We start from the raw sequence: 21,360 nt of genomic DNA on the forward strand, positions 1-21,360 counted from the left end.
AGTAAAAAAAGACTATAGGAATCTATCTGAATGACATTTTAAAGAAGCTATTTTAGAATATGAAGAGAATGCATAGATACTGTTTTGTTTCATGATTAATTTATTTATCTGTAATGGATGTATAGAAAGATTTTTGCAACTATTTGTAAGGGTGAAATATGCAATAAATTCTAGACTGTATTTTGAAATAATTTGAAATAATTATGGCAAAAGAAGACTACAGCTCGTTGCTGAAGTTTTGCAATATTTTGTACAGTAAAAAGCAAGAATGTCCTTATATTAAAAAAAAAAAATCTACATCAATTGAAGAAAAAACCTACCAAAGCAAAAATACATGACCCAGATTTTATTTCTGTATAACATATCTTAGAGAAGATTTCTTATAAATGGTTAGATCTGGTAGACAACTGAAGAGATACATCATTATGAATTTGTTTTCAGTATTGTTATTTTCTGCTAGTTTAACTGTGAACCAGAGAAAATAGCTAAATGTCAAATGATTTCCCACTGAGGGCAGCATGGAGTGTAAGCAGGTTGAAATTTTCCTTCTGAGCACAGAGAAAGCACATACCCTATTCACACTTTACACCCACTTAAGGTCCAGTCACAGGAAAGAAGAAAAATTTGATCTTGTTTAGTAACAAAGATATCTTTCTAGGCCTCCATGAGAAAACAAAATTTTTGGCAGATTTGGACATACTCTCTTTTCTTTTAATCTACATTTTGACATTCTGCTTCTATTTGAGAAACTTGAAGATGAGTATGAGATCATTGTCATTAAGATTATTTTTTTTCTTGCCTGGGTGTGAGATCTGAATTAATTATTCCCATTCTTGCTGAGACAACTGTCTGTTTTCACTGGCAGCCTGGTGAGACAGTGAAGCAGTCTCCCAGCACTAGCCCCATCAGCCAGCACTGATGTTCTGACCTTGGTAGTCCTGTGCACTCAGGATGGCAGGAATCCACTTCTAAGCTGGGCAATGCTCTCTGCCTTGGGACCTGTCTGCTGACCGGTAGCAGTTGACTTAAGAGTTAAACAAGAAAAGCCTACCAGCCTGAAAGGACCACATAGAGAAACGGTCTTTCATGCTCTTTACATGTCAACAAGGAGGAATGAGACTTCTCTTCTTGTATCTTATAATGAACTTTATGTTAGAGGAAGATTTTGTTCTATAGCAAGGACCTGCCTTTCCTTTGACACTTTCAGCTTTTAGTGTTCCTGGTAGAGCAGTAGAAGTTGGCTGTTGCTAGGACTGTTGCTGTTGTGAGCACAGTGCTCAGAAAGGTGCAAAAAAATCAGTATAATACTGAGTGTGGGAACCTTTGTTTTACCCTTGTACTGCTCTGATATGGCACATCTTTGCACTGTGCACACTCTAAACGCGAGTGACTGTAGGAATAGTCTATGCAATTGCCTGCTGATGCAAAGCAGGGGACACCTTTGCTTCTCGGCTGGCTCCAGCTGCACGGGGATGCAAAGGAATTTCTTCATCCTCCATCTGCTGTTTAGCAAAGTTCACAAAAACCTGTGTGAGGAAAGCAGAAAATGTCACCACCTCATCAACTGAGATGAGTTAGCAGAATGTTTCTGTACATTTGCATCCTCTTGGCCTCTGCAGGGAACAGACAGAAAAGGGAGTCCATAGACATGAACTGAACTGAGACACTGCATATCATCAGGGATCATTAATTCCTTCTTTATTTTGATAAACTTCCTTGCAACTTCTTTCCTTTGGATGCACTTACTTGCAACTAAAATCGTATTTTTTCTTAGGCAGGAGATGAGTTCAGCAAGGTTTGCATGGCTTGCACAATGTAAGACAGTTTGGTTGTGATGGGAAAGAGGAGACAGAATACTTTAGCAGGAAGCTATAAGGCAGCCAGAAATGTCTCTTTAGCCAAAGACATCAAAGACAGCTTTGCATATGTGGACCCTCAGCTATTTAGGAAAGCAAGCAGATGGGGCTTATACCCTTTAGCAAGTGGGTGTTGCCAACAGTCCCAATGGACTTTCCAGGCTTTGTGTATATAATTGCTCCCGTATAAAAGTGCATGACAGAGATATATAAACATTTAACTAGATATCACAGCACTGCTGACACAACACAGTCCAAATCTCTTATTTAAAATAAATTTTTATTCCCAGCTCAGCAAGCCTCATTCTGAATAGCTGACCTTGCTCAGACTGCTGCTCCTAAAGGAATGCGTTGTGTGAACTCTGGCATTTGGGAAACACTGTCTTACCAGCTTTCAAATGGCACCTATTTACACAGGGAATTAGTTACAGATTTCATATCTGATCAACCCTCCTTGATGACGGGTCTGGGAATTTTGCCTGAGAAAGGGGTGCGAGGTAATTCTCTGCTCTGAACAGTTTGGTCCTTCAGTTGTTTGGATACATCTCCATTGCATTGCCTAACTTTTGCCAGACAGGCTTTCTCATGGATGCTTTGTTTTTCACTCACCTGATCTAAAGTTGTTTGAGAGATAGAGTATTCTTCAATATGCAAGTTTTCCTTATTGGAGATTATTAACCGAAAAATCTTAGCCAGAGAGGAGGAGCAAATCTGATACTGCAGCATGTTGTAGTGTTTCTCTCTTTGTAAACAGCCTGGGAAGTTCATGCGTATGAATTGCTCAGCAGGAGCAGGATCTGGAGGCAGCCCAGACTTTGGAGCTTTGATTTTCAGAGTGACAATGTAGCCATCTCCAAACCTGGGAAGCACATGTGGATTTGGGAATTGGATGAAAAGATGGTTTCATTATTCAGGAAGGAAATTCATTTTCAGCAGCTATGAAAACATTAACAGGATCTGAAAAATAATGCATAAGATCTAGCTTTGTAGGAAGCTCTGTATTTGCCCTGCAGAAGTGGTGTGTAGCATAACGGAGTTAAAATCAGGTCTGCTCAAGTTGTCTAGGATACCACAGAGTTGCACCCAGAAATGGGCCTGTTTAAACAGCAGCTCTTCAGATTGGATTGCTGTATTAAGAATGGTACATGTCACAAACATTAAGTTTTCACATTAAAAAACACCATAAAAATATTCTACTTACTTGTATTTCAGCTGCTGAATTGTGCCCAGACATTTGAAGGTACCTTTTACCATGATGGCTAAACGAGTACAGAGGGCTTCACATTCTTCCATACTTTCAAAACAGAGAACAGATATTTGAGATGAAAGCCAGCAGATGACCTTTAGCTACTCTGGGATTCTGAATTCTAACTCTTTTTACCTGTGTGAGGTTAGAACCACAGCTCGCCCATCTCTGAGCACACTGACAATAGAGTCCCACAGGAGGCGCCGGGACTGAGGGTCCATTCCGGTAGTCGGTTCATCCTGTAAGGGAAACGTTAAGACAATCAGAGTCAGAGAAGCAGATAAGAAAAAGAAAATCTATTTAGAATTAAGTCATTGTGTGTTTGGGCCTTAGCATATAGCTGCTTCCCTACTAAAATTTGTGCCTTGAGAAAGCACATGCACCTTGAGAAGCATATGAGTGAATGGGTACTAATGTACTTCTTGGCACAAAGCAGTAAGGAAAAAGTACAAGAAACTGCAGGTAAGAATATAACGTTGTCTGTGTAGGGCACAGCTACAGGGAAGGGAATGCAGTGACCATTATGACAAAGGCAGTCCCCAGTCTAGAGTCTTAGATATCAAAAATGTAAGCATTTGTGATACCCCCTTATAAAAACATTTAGGATCCAAAATAGAAATAAATGGAAAGAGGCTCATGCAGTGGCAGTTACATCAAATTGTGTCAAGTTTGGCTCCCATGTTTTGGCGGACATTAGAGATGTAGGTCAATATACTGGAGAAACAAATAAAAGAATCTTATATCTATAATACTAGCTTTAAGACAGAGATGGACACTTCGAATAAAATCTTCCTTTGCTGGGGCAACAACTCTTGTAAGAGGGGACTGAGTTCTCCCCAAGTAACCTTCTTACTTACATAAACATATAGGACACATTTCTCAACCCAAGAAGCTAGTGAAGTCTCCCTGATTTACACCAGCTAAGGATCTGGTCCTGCATAAATCAGTTAACCCAATTAGTAACAAAAAAATGTTAAAAAACTTGGAGAAAAAATTTTCTTTCAACATTTTGTCTTAAGAAATTATGAGAAAACATTTTATCCAGCTGTTTACTACATACAAGCAGAATACATGTAAAGGCATATTAAATGGCACAAGGAACCATGCTATTAGAATGTTATTAAAATGTTTCTTCTTAGCCTACAAATTAAGATGGTACAGTATAATCTAAATAAAGAATTTTTTTAGTAATTGCACTTAGAATTTCCCTTGAGATACGCAATTATCTGATAACTTTGTTATTTGATTATAACTACATTTCAGCATTTGTATAATTTAGTCTAAATTTGTATAATTTATTCCAAAGATATTAAAGGCTGCAAAAGGGTAGCTGTCTTCCTCTGTTCTGCTAAATAAAGCACCAAGGTATATGTCGTAAGATCATCTTTTACATGAGTGGTTATACTCTGACAAGAAAAGGCAGACTGAAACCAAACATGGATTTAAATTCAGATTTATCTGGATTATAGTTTTTATCTCAAACCATTCTGTGTTGAAGATCTTTCTTTCATAATCACTTGGGGTCCATTGAAAACATAGTTATGCATCCCAGTCTATCCCTGAAATTAAAGAACTCAAAATTACATGGAAGTAGAAGTAAGTTGAGGGCAGAAAGGAGCTTGCAAAGACTATCATAAACATCCTTGTACCTCTTTAGCATGTGGTTTTATGAGATCTTATATTGGACTATCACAGAGTTATGTTACCATGACACTTACTAGCAAGACGAGTGGTGGGCAGCCTATCAGCGCAATGGCAGTGGAGAGCTTGCGCTTGTTGCCACCGCTGTAGGTACCAGCCAGGTGGTCTGCATACATAGGAAGTCCCAGCTTCTGGATGCCCCATTCAGCAACCTATGAGAAAGACCGTCTTTTTCACACAGCAGCTAATGCATAACAGATGGGATTGCTGGCAGAGACATGGCAATCCCCTGGGTTTTAGCACATTCATTTTAGAACCGGAGCAGGGGAGTCCAAAAAATTTATGATAATGAGGGGAATTCTAACTACTTGAGGGAAAGCCATAAACCAGCCTCAGCTGTAGACTTCTTATCTGTGCAAGAATTTAAATTATTTTCTTCTGGAATCTGCTTCATGTTTTCTTTCTTATACACAAACAACTTTAAAGACAAGAACAAAACAGCAACCAGGGCAGTTCTGAGTCATAGCAATTGCATCTTTAGCCTTCCACAGTTGGCGCCACAGTTTTGCAAGTACCATTAATGCCATTTGATAGTGCAGTCTTGTACTTAACTGTCCAAATGACAGGAACCACTCCCAGGACTTCAACACACAGAATGGCAAGTCCACTTTGGAAATTCTGGCCCTTGGCATGTTATGAATCAGTTAATCCTCACAAATATTCACTGTAACTATGTATAAGTCAAAAGCAAGAATGCTTTACCCTCTTAATTTCCTCTGCTGGAACCCCCCGCAGGCGTGCATATAAATAGAGATGTTCTCGTCCTGTGAGCAGGTCATCAATGGCATCAAACTGAGGGCAGTATCCCATGTTTTGATGGACATTAGAAATGTGGGTCAATATACTGGAGAAACAAGGAAAAGAATCTTATATCTATAATACTAGCTTTAAGACAGAGATGGACACTTCGAATAAAATCTTTCTTTTCTGGGGCAACAACCCTTGTAAGAGCAGAATGAATTCTTCCTGATGCACCATCCTAATAAAATACCTGTCTGTACAGAATAGCAAGGAATATATTTTCATCTAAGTCAGCTCAGCCCTGGTTAAGAGTGTAAGCCCATTTCCCCTCACCCATTTTCCTATTTAAGTATAGGCTAACTTAATGAGAAGTTTCTTTGACCAGCCATACTTCTTGCAAATGATGTTTATTTCTAAAAGAAAAAAATCAGTCAATTTCATCTCAGAGTGTGGTCACTGGGAACAGACAGGCAAGACACAAGGCTAACACTTCGTTGGTAGTAATAGTAGGAGAAGTACAGAATCACAGAATGGTTAAGGTTGGAAGGGGCCTCTGGAGGTCATCTTGTCCACTCACCCTGCTCAAGCAGGGTCACCTAGAGCAGGTTGCCCACGAGCATGTCCTGGCAACAAAATAGCTATTGTTCAAATCACATCAATGGACAAAGAATCAAATCCCAACTACCCCTAACAAACGAAGACACACAACCTAGAACTAAACTAACATAAGTGAAGACCAGATCACGCTATATTAACTTATGACATTATGCCAGTGCTGTGTAAACAAAAATGCTAGAAACAGCCAAAGTCCCAAAGCTCAGATCAAAGTACCCTGTTGGACTGGTTATCTTACGTTTGCGAGCTCTTGCCATTAGATCCAATTGCCTTGTCCCACTGTTAGCATCACTATAACTTACCCACAGATTTTACAACAGAGTGCTAAAAGTATAAAGTGCCAGTGTGTGTTAGCTGTGGTCTCTCCCAGTGCCATAAAACTAGAAAAGGGCTGCTCGGTCATTGAGACTATGGTCTGGGCAGTTCTATCCCAGTATATGGACTGTCACAGTTGTTTTGTTTTTTTTTTAAGGTACTTACCTATTGCCAGCCACTACAGCATCTCCAGATGTCACATCAGTATCTCCAGTCAGCATTTTGAACGTTGTTGTTTTGCCAGCACCATTCACTCCCAAAAGACCAAAGCACTAAATTACAAAATTTATCACATTCTTTAGTATTTCCAACTTGCAAATCAGCAGGGGCATGAAATCTGAGCTGATGCATGGAATGTAATCTAGTGTTATTGAACAACCTACCTCTCCGGGACGGATGCCAACACAGAGTCTGTCCACTGCAGGCTTGTGCCTACCTGCATAAATCTAAATTGACAGAAAAAAAAAAAAAGAAAAATCGTATTTCAAGACATCTACAGCAAAGAAAGTCTTCTGAATTTTTTAGTTTAACGTTGTTGGGATGAGGCAACTTCAGAACCAAGGCAGGAGTAAATAAAAAATTAAAAAGAAAGAATAAGCATTCTACAAAGCCAGACATTTAGTTACATTAAATAAATTTGTAATGACCCCTAAAAATACCATTTTTTCTGCATGCAGCCTTTTACGTCATATCTTTAGCACCAGGAGACAGACCTGATGCTTTGCTGGGACAAAGTATTTCTGACATATAAAACCAAAGTGGAACAATACAGCAAGATAGTCTGAAGAATCCAGTTCTCTATTCATGAGATCCCAGCAACGTGTGTAATCTTTGTATTTCTGTAGCTCAAGCTTGCATGCATTCTGATAGCATAATTCAGATGCCTTCAATGTCTGGAAAGAAGATGAATTAGCAATAACTATAGCCTTCAATGTGAAAGCAACCAAATGGTTAACTTGAGATTAAAACTCACCTATGGAAAAAACAGCATTGTAGGAGAAAAGACTAGCAGTAGAAATGGACTGATAACTGTCATGTCAGACAATGTGAGGTAAAAAAAACCCAAACCCTTAAGCTGGGAGTGCTGCACTGTCCTTGCTGGACTTCCCTGTGATTTGATTTCTAATCAAAGGAAACAGCCAAATAACATGTCAAGCCTTGACTTCTAAAATTTTTGTTATTTTCTAAGGCAAAAGGTTGATTTTGAAAACAATACCATCTGAATCCACAGCTGAAATACATTCTGAAAGAATAAATTTACACTAGATTCATTTGTTTCATTCTTCTCCAAATATTACCTTGGTCAGTTCTTTTAATTCTAAGATATCTGTTTTGTTCCCTCCATTCAAAATTCTTTTTCTTTCTTCTGCAACGTCCTCATCTTCACCAATAATAGGTGACATGGCAGTCTCAGCAAACCTGCAAAAACCCAAGAGATTGATTTCAGAAACAATGAGTTGCCCTGGGTGCAGTTAGAATAACAGTGTGAAACAATGGCTAAGCAATTGCCAAAAACGGGACTGGTGGAAGCAGTGGGATTGAAACTTCACAATGTGACATTGGCTGGAGCATTCCTGCTGTTGGGAGAATCCCTGACCTTTGAAAGTTAATCTCTAAATACTAAAAAGGGAGGAAATGGCTTGCTCAAAAGAGCATGCCTTGTCAGTCACTGATACGACATAACCTGCCCCTCAGCCACAGCTTTTGCTATTTGGCTGCTCTTCAGCAGCTAACGATAGTCCTTCTATCAATCTTTTGAGTAGACCTCCCTGTAAGACAATAGTTTCATAATTATACCAATTTGTACTCTTGTTGGCAGTCTCGAACAGGAGTGAATGACCCACTCACACCTGGAAGGTAGCTGCTTTCATTGAGCTAGAGGCACACTTGTAAAGCATAGTGTCCAGGCTGCAACTGTCCTGTGCAATGGACTAGAATTCCTGTCTTGGGATGTCAGGCTAGTACCTCATGCCAGTACTTATGAAACAAACTTTCCAAGTAATTACTTTTCCAAGTAATTTTATAACCTCACTATTACAATGTCTTAATCTGAAAAAATTTACATTAAAGTCTTAATTCAAGAAAACTCATTTTTTTCATAATATATTCTTAAATCCTGTTAAGATAATGCACATTTGTAAATGCTTTCTTGAATCAGGATATCAACAAATTAAGATGAAATCAGGTCAGTAGACAGAAAAAAAAAAGCTGAAAAATTCAGAGAAAAAGAAAAAAGAGGGACATAGAGAATAACAAAGACACTCACCCTGTTAATAAAGGAACATTAATGAAAGCTTTCAGACATACCATCTTGTGGAGAACACACGGTGCTGCATAAGGAGATTCAGAACGAAGAATGCAACCCCTTGAACAGCCATGGCAACCAGGTTCTTTCCAACAAAGTCCCACTGAAAAGGATTGGAAACATGCTCCTCACCTTTGGAGAAAGAGAACCAGAAAGCAAGGTGAAATACTACTGAAAAAAAACAGAGCTCCTCAGAACAAAAGGCAAAATCATAATGGTTTTGGATGAAAATCTGTGCTTTATTTGATCATGATCAGGCAATGTCTCCATTTTCCAGTGTCTTATAAAGATTCTTAAGAAAATACACTCCAAGCTTAGCTGCTGCTTGGGAGCAAAAATTAATATAAGCTCTCTGTATATGCACTAATTTGGATATCATAACGTGAAATTTGCATGCATTATGTGAAAGACACATTTTCTGAATAAAAACAGATAAGTTCTGCTATATGACTATACTTTAATAAAAAGTAGTCTGATATCAAACAGCTGTATCCCAAGAGGATGGATTTGAAGAACAGCAGCCACTTTAAGCATTAACATGAGGGCCACTGAAGTATTCAAATGAAATGAAATAATATATCCTACTGTAATGATCTAAGGACTTCAGAACAAATAATAAAAAGACACCGGAGTTCGGCACTGAACTAATGGGTTCATTTCCAATATAGACTACTGGTTGGGCTGTAGAGTTCTGGCAGCTGTATCAGAAGCTGTGATTCCTTTGGAGAGGTTGAACTTTCATACTCCTCATCCACCTGATGATGTGAAAGGGGAGAATTTCAGAAACAGCCACTAATTTTCCAAGATAACACTTCCAACCATCTCATCCAAGGTCAGGACACGTGACACTGATATAACTTGTTGCTTATTGGCTCTTACTTACCAAACCTGGCATATACTTCAGTCACAGCTTGGTTCATGGCCAAGTCAATGAGTCCACGGCCCAGGCAAAAATGTGGGAACACAATCAGCACATTTTTCAACGTTTTATTAAACTTCAGCAAAGACTATAAGAAACAGATGCAACATAATAAGGAGTTGAAACCAGACTTCTTTAAGAAAACATAGCAACATGAGCGCTATGTCATGTCAGAGTTCTTTGTCATGTCAGAGAAACTGGATGTTCTGTGTTCTTACAACAGAGAAAACAGAGTATTTATCAAGTTACACCTAAAGCATCTGCAACCTAGAATGCAGCACAACAGAATGCTGGCATACACTGCACCAGACAAGGTGCCTGTGAAAAACTGTCAATAGGGAGAGAAATTAATCTTTGTAATGAAGTACTTCCCTGTGTAGCAGAGGTAACATGTAATTCTGGTGTCAGCTATTATAAACAGCAACTGTGAGCAACAAAAGAGAGTGCTATTTTTCTGTTGTAACATCTCTATAGCTGGAATATTTCCATAATCAGGACTGCCACAATATTGAAAAGTACCAGTGCCTGGGCATAACTACACAGTAGACTCTGGTGCAATGTGAAGATATGCAAAACAGTGTAAGTGCCAGTAGCAGTCTAGCTGCACCAACACTGAATCCAGAGAAGGGCAATTTTCCCTCTGGAGACACAGTGTCTACAACGGAGACATATTCTCAAAGATAACAATACTGGCCTGCTGTCCCATAGACTGAATCGCAGTAGATTGAACCCTGCACTATCAAGAAGCATGGCTGAGAATGCAGGAACACCAGGGACAGAAAGTATTGTAAAGCTGGCCCTTGAAACCATGAACTGAACCAAGATCTGTTTCTCCTTCCCAGCAAACAACAATGCTTGATCAGCACATGGTGTTTGAAAATGCACTATCAATAATGATAACTAATTGGATTGCTCTCAGATGTAGGAAGGGTGTCAATCTCAGTGGCCAGAGTATCAGCAACTGTAGAAGTGGTAGTAGTAGTGCATACAAGCCAACAGTTTTTTATAAAATGATCTCTTAGCCTTTCTAAGAACTAATTTTGGCACTCACTGTATTCTGTCTATTCTTGTACTTTTGGTCACCTTCCTGATGGTGTTAAACCATTTTTGGGCAATTCTCAAAATGCTACTATAAGAAGAACATCTCCCTAACACAATGACTAGCAGGAGTAAGTGTCTTTTCTTACTTAGTGGTGACTCTATGATTTTCTACCTCTTCCTGTACAACTCAAGCTGCAGAAGCAAGCGCAAAGTGCCATGTCCCCTCCTCCCCAACTGTGAAAGTGTACAGAAGTTTGCTTATAGGGATGAAAAACATTCAAGGTCATTCCTTGTGTGTGTGGCCCAAGGTATCAATTGCCCTGAGTCGCTTCTCTGGGTTATTCTGCTCACCTGTCCCTGCAGTTACTCAGCAAGTTTCCTTGATTTACTGCCATAAAAAATGGCAAGGTAGAGAAAGACAGTTACTGTTAGAGAAGGTTATGCTTGGACACCCTTTGCACAGCTCTTTAAAACCAGGTGTCAGGAAAAACATTACTTACCGGGTTATTTTCAAATAACTCCAGGATGAATGTAATGGCACTGCTGTTGATCCCCACAAAGAGATTAATACAAGACAATGCAACATAAGCAGTGCTAGGGACACTGAAGAAAGAAGAAGCAGGGTACATCATCGGAATTACTGCCCATCTGCATGCAAAAGATAGAAAAACTATGATAACAGCTTCTCAGTATTCTCATGTCTGTTGGCCTAATGAAAACACAAAGTTGAGCTTTCTTCTCATCCCAAGAGTAATGAAATGGTGTAACCAACCAGAGATGCTACTACAGTATTCTTTCCTTGGTTACTAGATAAAAAGTTTTTTCTGCTTAGTCGTTTTTGCTGTTAAAATGCAGAGCAATAGAAACTGCTAAAATTGAGAAAACTTAATGCTAGCAAGGTTATTATCACCCCAGGTATCCTTGCACATCTCACTGGATTGTACACCAGGAGGGAGAAACAAAGTAGAGTTAGATAAAGCAAACATGATGTACTGCTTTGCTAGATACTCCTCAGCCTTTGGAACTGTCCAAAGAAATCAGAAACTCTGTAAATTTTTATATTATTTTCTAACTCCTCTACCATTGTTTTTTTACTCCTGATTTGGAGCTTCCTGTGCCATGATTTCTGGGACATAGCAAATGCACATACAGCAGCACAAGAGGAGTATTCCTCTGGAATAAACTTACAATGCTTAGCAACAATCAGACTGACTAGGAAGAATTTAGTAACAACAACCTGAATTGCTTAACAGGACAATATACATGCGGTGAGAAAGAATCATTCTAAGTTTCCCATTGTGACTGCAGCTAGATGCAAGGGCTAATATATGATTCTATGAATTTACCTTCCTTTCTGTTTTTTATTTTGAGTAGCAAATTATGAAATTATTATTGAAGTGACTGCCATGTGATTAAATTTTTTCTGAAAATTTCATCTTGGTAGATGCTTTAAAATATGCAAAGACATTTTAAATGTCCATCCATACAGCCATGAATTACTGTATTTTCAAAAAATACAGAGAGCCACAGACCACTTGTTAAAGATACCACTATTGCACTTTAAAAAGATATAATGAAAATGAAAACAAATGAACATTCTGGTAGCATGTTTTAACATTGGGTATTTTACAGAGATTAAATGATGATAATGTTTTGCATTTTCTCAGGGTTTTCATTCAAAGAATATGAGAACTTCAGAAAATTAAAGGTAGTATGCCCAAAAAAGAACTGTTCCCTGTTAGGCTTAATTTGTGATATACATAGGAGGATCTGAAAAGCTTAATTTCTTTCTTTAACTCTAGAAATAGATCTGGTTGATCATTTTGCCTAGACTACATCAGCTGCAGGGCTAACAGGAATATGACTTTATAGATAAAAATATATGATCACTAAATGAGAGAAAGTGAATTTCAGTCAGCCTTGTAAAATGCTATTTTGCCAACACAAATGCTCATTTGAAGTTAAAAAAAAAAGTGTTGAAGACTCAGTACTCTTTGACCTTGGGTTAAATGCTGAAAGTTATTTTAGTATTGGCTGTCAATGAGGTAAATGAATAATCACTAAATTCCTACACAACGTACATATCAGAAAACAGCAAACTGAACAAATATATTTTCCTGTAAGGATCACATTTAATGCTTAAAAATGTAAGGCAGTGACAAAAAAAAAATCTCCTTTACAGCATGTGGCCAGACAGAGAGTGTAAATATCCTGGAGCAGGGACAGGATCCAGTTCTAACCTGTATTGTATCCACTCAGTTTTATTCTTTAAAGCTGGATTTCACTAAGTACCGAGCTCAGTAACATGAAATTATTTCCATGTGAAATACAGGGCCCCACATGCAGGAACAACCTTGAACACTCACCCATACAGAAGCAGCAAGGCAACAAGCACAGGGAGATTAGTCGGAGAAGTGTATGCTTTCTTGTTGAATCCAGTGAATATAACCACAACCATTCCAGCACTCAGTGCATAATTCACCTGCCACATCACAGGGTGAAGATCAGTGTGTAAGATCTGAAAAGGTCTGCAAACATATCCAGATCCTACACATTATTCCAAAAGGATTTTGTATTGAGGAATACCGGAATTTATGAGCTAGACTAGTCGCATTCAAGCTTCTGGATCAATGGGTCCTTGGCAGCATTCGACATTTTTCCGAGACATCTTTTATCAGACTGTTCATCAAAAATACAACATATATTGTTGTTTCTTAGATTATGGTTTGGGAGCCAATTATTTCATGGTCTTGCTGGCAGGCTGCCCACAGAAAGAGGCCATGGGTATGCAAGGAAAGTGCAGTTTCTGGTGATGCAAAGGCTGTGTAGGAGGGAAAATGCTAGTTACTTGAAGCCACATTCCTGGGAGGACGCTAAAGTGAGTATGCTTGGCCACTGCTCTTCTCAATTTCTCTGTTCAGTATTAGTAGTACTAGCCTACTGCAATGCACACAGGGCTCCCCATGCAGAATGGAAGGTGGCGTTTCACAGAACTGCTAACACCAATTAATACCTTTGCATCATGCTGTCGAGGGCCAAGCAGAACTCCTGTCAAGGAAGCTGCTGAGAGGCTGCTGTGACCAGCAGGGGACAGGAACTCAGAGACCTGCTTCTTTTCCCTCATTTACTAAATTAATGATTTGCTTTAGCTTCTCCTGAAAGAGCACCTTCCAAAGCCTGAAGAGTTTTGGGCTTTTCAATTATTTCAATTTTTTTTCTTTTTAATTTTTTCAATTCCATGTTCATGCTTTTCTTATTGCACAAGCCCTTGGCCACTCTGTTTGTTGAGAAGGCATGGCTAGAAAACAAGCCCCTTGCTGTGCCTCAACCAGGCAAAGAATTTGCTCCTTTGTGACAAAGTGGCCTGAGGAGTAATGGGAGGGTAGCTGAGCCCTGTCTAAGCAAGCCTGGGCCTGTGGTCTAAATCCTTTTGGAACAACACAGTGAACATGATTTAGTGACCTAAACAAATACATCTATGTCATGTTAGACACCATAGAGTATTTTGTCTGGCCTCCAGCTACCGTTCCAGCAGCCTGTGAATCTCCCGCTTAGATATCTTGAAACACGTTACGGTTCTTCTAGGAGTGACTAGCATCAGGCAATTGGGCTTTCCCCTGCTATGGTAAGTTGTACTTCATTATACGTTCAGTTGTAAGGACTGGAAACCCTAAGATTACAACAATTTCAGCTTCATTAGTTGAAGAATGAGCTGTGCATCTGATTTAATTTCTACATCTGTAATTAATTAGGTGGTCAAATCCTTAGCATGCTCTCTGAGAAACACTTAAAGAAATGAATGTTTTGCAATGCTCAGAATCACCTTCACTCAATTCACAGATTAGTCCCTAGTTCATGCAAACCCAGGAATAATTGCAGGCTATGAAATCAGATCAGCAGTTACTCACTATGTCCCACAGGAAGTTAGTCAGCCAGTAGATTGCAGGGCTCACACCACTGACAAACTGTAGATGCTTGGCTTTTGTTACACGTTCTTGAATCAGGTATAAAACAAAACTAGCTGGTATAAAGGACATAGCAAAAATCACACAGATGGCAACAACAGCATCGACTGAAGTGGTCAGCCTAAAACAGAGCACAAGAAGGGACTGTGAGCAAGGGAATGGACGCAATGCAACACAACATTATATTAGCTTTTGGGGAATCTGGAGGGAAATTTAAGATCTAGAAGTAGCAAGGCTATTTTGTAAGTAAAAGACTTTTCCAATTTCAAAATGTGCTAGTGTATTTTCCCAAGTTGTGCTGGGGACTGTAGCGAACAAATATGGATGTTGGTGGCACCATTCCCTGATTTTTTACTCGCCTTCATTCTCTGGAACAGTTCAACTCCTATATATATCTCAGCTTGACAGCCTGTCCTGTATGGTGTGTCTCGAACTAGGCATTAAGGCATAATAGTCGAAGTGCTCTGGGAGCTGGGAAAAGAGGGACTCAAAAAGACAGGCTGCAGTCTTGCAGACTGAGATGAAGCGCAGATCTTGCCGCTGTGCTAAGGCAGAAGTTTTCACTTTCACTGACTTCTGAGCTTAATAAGAGACATGAGTGGGAAGTCGTGTCTTCTTAGGGGTGACTTTTTCAAGAAATTATGGCTTTTAGGTTCTGGAATACACCATCCCTACTACATGCCATTGAAAATCTACCTGTGTGCTGTCCTTGTCACCAAGACGGAGGTTGCCGATTACTGCCTACTTGTAGTCAATTAAGGACAATTTCTGATTCCTTTTTTGATTATGAACTCAGTGTTGTTTCACAAGTAGATTTATTGGCTTTGGAGCATGAACAAAGACTTCAGAACCTTTGTGCTTGGGAATCAACAGAAACATGTAATCATGTATAAGCAATTGTCATAGCTCCTACATGGGATGGGAATGAACTCTTATAGGAATATAATGAGACAGAAAAGAATAGACTGTATATCTAATTCTTGATTAGAATAAAACTTCAGGGAAAGGCCTCCACGTTCTGTCAGTTGAATTATTTCTCCTCAGAGTGTGAGTACACTGGAGGTGATAAGCTGCCAGGAGAGGGAGGGGTAAAAGCCAGCAGCAGAGCACAGGCAGACTTACACAGTGACTTCAGAGAGTTGCTCCTTAGTGAGGTTCAGAGGATGGTTTACAGCAGTGATCCCATATTCCTCAGGGGCTTGGCCAGTCCGCAAGTTAGCTCTAAGGATTGCATTATTGGCTACATTAAGGAAACTAACCATAGCATGCCAGCCTTTGTTGTTAAACCACACCTAAAAGAGTCAGAAAGCACAGATTCATTTAAGAAGCCTTCACTAATAACCCTGAACTGCAGGAGAAAACTTGGCTGCCTTTTATCTACTTTGGTGGGCATTGTCAGCAGGGAAGAATCCAGCACCAGGAATTCATAGCTCCTAGGCACAGTCCAGCAGGAGGAGCTCACATACTATGCTTTTAAAAGGGTTGGGCAACCACTGTCAAGGGATTTTATAGAACCACATTTTAAAATTTAGCAGAACGTGTCCTATTCGGAAGTATTTAGGACAGCAGGAAGTACTAAGAACGTGGTTAAAAAAATCTCACATTAGAAATAACTTTACTTTAACACTGTATCCCATATTACTTATTATAAGCATAGTATTTCAGCCCTTCTTGCATCTGAGAATGCCACTAGCAATATTCTTACAATTTGAAGTCTATGTCAAGAAAGACTGTGAGTTAGCAGACTACTTCCAGCAAATACCTTAATATTATCTTCAGTTTCCATGTATTTAAGGAAATTAGAAATTTCTTTAGCAGCAGCCAGTGAAGCTTGTCCCTAAAATAAAAAAGAAAAGGTTAAAGACCAGCTGTCTGGGTGAAATCTGGTGCTGCAGGTTTTCAGCTTTGTAACAATTCCTTAGTAAAGGGGCAAAAAACCCGATAAAAATCTTGCTTACTCCTGTCATATTCATCATTCGGCCAAGATCACTTAAAAAATTGACAACTTGATCTCCAGAAACATGAAGGACTGGGAGCTTTCCTCCTATAGAAATTCCTCCATATCTAAGAAAGAGAACAGTACCATCAGTCACTTGTACCACAGTCGCAAAACTCTGTACATTGATGGAAATACTAAAAATCCACTTAATGTAAGTTTGATTTCTATACATCATATAATTCATGTACAACAATCTCCACTCTTCCTCTAACAAGTTGTATTAGGTCTTTATAGGGCTTACAAATAATAGTTCTATCAGTTTCAGAGGGGTTCATGCCAAGATCCTGAGAAAATTATTATTTAGATAGAAGATTTAGAGAAAACAGTTATTTCTACAGTGCAAAATCTTTAAATCAAGACAATTGACATATAACTGTTTGGACAGCATGGAGGACTGAGGACAGCATGGACCTCAGTTAAAATTTCAGTTGCCCTGGGAGGAGCAGGTATTCACCAATGCTGGTGCCAGCCAATACTCCATAATGATAAATACTATTGCACAAGATGAATCGAAGTCTAATCCCATAGAAAGTAATGTTTGCACGTGAACAAGCAGATATTCTGTGAAGGAAGCCAGTCATCCAGCTGCTAGCTTTGAAGTGAATTCCTACTGCTGATGAAAAACTAAATAAGTATGTTCTTCAGGCTAATCAGTCATCTTTCTAAGCTTAGTATCTGCAGTATAGACATCACACTGGAGTTAGCTGATGGCTCTACATAAGCATGGAGCGCTAGTGGAATCTGTTTTATAACTACTGCACATGTTCAGAGTGGGGATGAGGAGTTGTGGTTGTTACTTCTGTATTTGATAGGCTGGTGTCTAGGTTTCATCTTACCCAGGTCCTTTTTTTGGAGAGTTCATATTTTTCTGCTGCATTTTGAAAGAGCTGCATCAGAGCACTATCGCAATGTAGTGCAGTATTATATTGTAACTTTCTATCACTCAGATCCCATTAGTCTGATTCTTGTAGATAATCAAAACTGTGATAGTTCCATTGTGTGCCTCTGGCCTTCATCCTTGAGGGGGTAGTCCAAACAAATATAACCCCTTGTCTTTATAAAACCCTTGCTGACTCCCAACCTATTTCCCATTGAAGCCATCTCTTTGTTCTATACTATCTGCCACAATTCCCTTGTCTATTCAGAGAAATATTGTGAGGCTCCACGGTTAAACAGAAATTCATTGTTCCTTTATTTACCACCATAAACTGTGAATTCGTTTCTTACCTTTGTTCATTGACCCAGTATTTGCTCTTCAAGCTGAAAGAGACAAAGAGAATCCTGTCTCTTAATGCACTGCACCGAAGTCAATGGTATTGTCAGGCTTAAATTGAAATTAAAGGTGAATTCCTATGCTTTGCAGATCTCCAGTTTCCCCTAGGCAGCTTTTTTTTGTTTTGGTTTTTTGTTTTATTCGCTTTCTTTTTTAATTGCTGCTGATTACTTTGAGTTGTGGGGTTGTCAGGATTTTTGGCATTCCCTGCAGTTTTTTGTTTGTTTGGTTTGGTTTTTTGCTTTGTTTTGTTTTCTGACATGATTCATCTCCAGCTCATACAGAGATAAGCAAGATTTCTAAAGTGACACATACTGGCTCTATCCTAAATCCATAATGAATTGATTTTAAAAGATTATCTAAAGCAATTATGACATGTCCTAAGAGGAATCAGTCAAAGGCAGCCAGCACATAGCTAATATAATGGGAATTTCAAGAACTCTGCTGGGAATTGAAAAGGTAGCAAGGCCTGAATCAGAAATAATAGGGCATGGACACTGCACAGCTAATTACCATGCACGACACTCATGCAAGTTGAGGAGCTATCAGTAGGATAGATGTATCTATGTTGTCCTTTGGCTCTTTAGCACTTCTGGAAAGCAAGTGATAATTAACTCAGGCAGATGGTAATGCTGGTGTGGCTACAGTTCTTCAGGGAATAAACTAGTATCTCTGCAAGGCAGTTTACCATGCTGTGCAGATGCACCAGTTTTCTTACCATTGACACAGTTACCATTAACATGGCATTCCATCAATATTGAAATTTAGCTCTGCCTATAAAGAAGTACCTGATTAACAAATAGGTATAATTAAAACTCAAGACTACACAATACTGTGGCATATCAGGTGCTACGTTATTATTAAATGAGAAATTCATGGCCAGGTACAAAACACTGCACGTGAAAAACAGAGATTCATCCCTACCTCCCTTTTATCAAAGTAGGATATGTTTTCACGAGAAAATCTGAAATATTTCTGTGGGTCAGATCTTGAAGAATTTCTGTGCTGTGCTGCACTCTCTGGAAAGAAAAGAAAACCTAATCAATCACAGTAAACTTTACAGTCTCTAAAGCTATTAAGTAACTGTTTGTCAGGAAAACAGCAAAAGTACCTTTAGTTCACAGGAATTGCTCAGGTTCATAGTATCACTGAAATGAGAGTGGGTCATTCATTTTCTAGCCCAAACATCCTTACTTTACTAAGATTTCAGAAGAAATCATGAAACCACAGAAGCTTGCAATGCCTGACAAAAAAGTTGCACTTCACTCTGAAATTTGACCCAAGTTATTTGCAACAAAGGCCAGGGTTGCTCAAGGCCTTTTCTTCCCTGTGAAAGAAGGAAGCTTTCCAAATAAAGTGAGGTCCTAGTGGAGATAAGGTAGTTTTCTATGATTTAGCAAGTTGAAGTAAAAATCAATATGAAAACTTCACCTTCACTAGCACGTTAGATACTTTGAATGAAAATTACTCTCTTTTTTTATAATGAAAATGATGCCACATGACGCCTTTGTGAGTCTTTTGCAAATACAGAGTCGCTATGAAATGCAGACTCAAACTTGCTGACTTTATCCCAAGGTAGAATATACTTAAAAAGGTTCCTGGACAGTAAGTCTAATGAACTTTCTAGAAGTTCCTACATTTGTCCACAGAGAGGCAGTACCAGATGACACAGAAGATATATTACAGATGTCTAGCTGATTCTAGACAATACACAGGAATACTGGTAGCATCCTCATAGTGCCTTCATTAAATGAGCTGTCTATGCTCAGACATACTTCACAATTAGTTACATACTGTTGCTTTCCTGGAGACTTAAATGTGAACTGTTTCTTCCTGTCAAGTTATAAAAAATTATCATATCCTTCAAAATTATCAGGATAATATTATAATAAATACATTTCCCTTAGAGGACTAGAATCCCCACAAACAAAGAAAAAAATTAATTTTGCATCCTACTTGGATTTGAAGTTTTTGACTAAATTTCCCTCTCAAATACACTAGCATGCAATTAGCAAAATTCAAGATTGGCTGTCCATGGGCAGGGATTACTTGGAAATCAGAAATAACTTGGGATGCTGTGAATAAGGTCAGACTATAATCTCTTTATTAATTTCTTTTTTTGCTTCATAGGCAGGAATTCTACAGATATTTAAAACAACTTTGCTTTGTTGTTTTGTGAATAGTGATAGAGAAACAAAAGCAAGCTGAATCAGTATTTTTAAGAGATCGTGTCATGGATTTGGATTCAGAAATTGATTAAGCTTGTGACATTAGTGTTAAAATTAGTATTATTTTAGTCATTTGGCTAATGTGTACAGCCTGGCAAACAGGAATATTGAAGTTGAACGGTGTGCATGGTGAGACATTAAATTAGTGAGCTATTACTCTGAGAGTGACTACAGTTCTGTTTTCTTTAACGTGTTAAAAAAACATTTAGAAAATGTAAACACCAACAGGCTATAATTTTCCTTTGCTCTTCAAAAGAGCAAACACATTTTATAAAGGGCACTATTGAGATTATTATTGATAGGAACAGGTGGGAATGTAGCTCTCATCTCTTCTCCATACAACATCAGTAGTTATTAAATTACTCATCTTCATGCACATGCATACAAACCTTCGTTTTGCTAGCTTAGAACTTTCTAGAAATGGAACCAAAAGACATGTAAAAAACTAATTATTTGGGGTTGACTCAATATTAATTTTTCCCTTTTTAATGAGATGACCCCACTCCATTATTTTCAAAATTATGACATTTTTTCTTTCCTTCCTTTCTTCTTTCTCTCTCTTTCCCTTCACTTCTTTAAAGAAAGGCAATCTTCTAAACAGAATTGTTCTTTAAGGCAAAGAAATTTTTTAAATTTTTTTTTAAATTATTTGATAAATTGTTAACGTTTTTGTGATTTTCTTCTATATGAAAAGTTTGCAATTTGGATGAAAATACTAATCAAATTTACATGTGCAAGCTTTTCCAATATCTCTGAAACTGAATTCAAAATTCCAGCAATTCTCGCTCCCTTAAAAAAATGTACTCAATTCCTTCCACGTATATTGGCACAGCAAGGTACTTACACGCTAATCCCTTTTCCAGCACTTGCCATGAAACTTTCCTACAAAGATTTATGGCACAGGGACACTACCTGTGGTGGCGGGAGGCCTCCTGCACCTGCAGGGCATTCTGGCAGCATAGTGAGTTTCTTGTGAGTGCTGCACTTGCAGGAAGGTGAAGGATTCTCAGGGCTCCACTTTTGGCTCAGCAGGAGGCTGCTTAGGTTAGGATGAACAGCAGGTGTGTTCCAGGCAGTTGGCATACTATTGCATGGGTGGTTCCTGTGTAGAAGAACAGACTCTAAGCTGTGCAGAGATACAGTTCATGAGAGCTCA

The 21,360-nt window shown here is 38.7% G+C and overlaps 1 protein-coding gene across 1 annotated transcript in view; it reads right to left on the minus strand.

Annotated features, from left to right (window-relative positions):
• Nucleotides 1-1,340: 1,340 nt before the first annotated feature.
• Nucleotides 1,341-21,360, minus strand: part of ABCA4 (ATP binding cassette subfamily A member 4) — a 73,859-nt gene continuing 53,839 nt past the window's right edge. Inside the window, exons 30-49 of the mRNA XM_075156999.1 lie at nt 21,117-21,306; nt 18,901-18,995; nt 17,931-17,963; nt 16,663-16,768; nt 16,467-16,541; nt 15,827-15,996; nt 14,648-14,825; nt 13,106-13,221; nt 11,240-11,387; nt 9,663-9,786; nt 8,782-8,911; nt 7,773-7,893; nt 6,858-6,920; nt 6,640-6,746; nt 5,506-5,647; nt 4,821-4,955; nt 3,238-3,341; nt 3,058-3,150; nt 2,466-2,715; nt 1,341-1,526 (exon numbers count right to left, since the gene is read on the minus strand). Coding sequence (XP_075013100.1) covers nt 1,404-1,526; nt 2,466-2,715; nt 3,058-3,150; nt 3,238-3,341; nt 4,821-4,955; nt 5,506-5,647; nt 6,640-6,746; nt 6,858-6,920; nt 7,773-7,893; nt 8,782-8,911; nt 9,663-9,786; nt 11,240-11,387; nt 13,106-13,221; nt 14,648-14,825; nt 15,827-15,996; nt 16,467-16,541; nt 16,663-16,768; nt 17,931-17,963; nt 18,901-18,995; nt 21,117-21,306 — 2,503 coding nt within the window. The 3' untranslated portion in view covers nt 1,341-1,403. The remainder of the gene's footprint in view (nt 1,527-2,465; nt 2,716-3,057; nt 3,151-3,237; nt 3,342-4,820; nt 4,956-5,505; nt 5,648-6,639; nt 6,747-6,857; nt 6,921-7,772; nt 7,894-8,781; nt 8,912-9,662; nt 9,787-11,239; nt 11,388-13,105; nt 13,222-14,647; nt 14,826-15,826; nt 15,997-16,466; nt 16,542-16,662; nt 16,769-17,930; nt 17,964-18,900; nt 18,996-21,116; nt 21,307-21,360) is intronic.

Source organism: Calonectris borealis, chromosome 8 (genome assembly GCF_964195595.1).
Source record: "Calonectris borealis chromosome 8, bCalBor7.hap1.2, whole genome shotgun sequence".
NCBI lineage: Eukaryota > Metazoa > Chordata > Aves > Procellariiformes > Procellariidae > Calonectris > Calonectris borealis.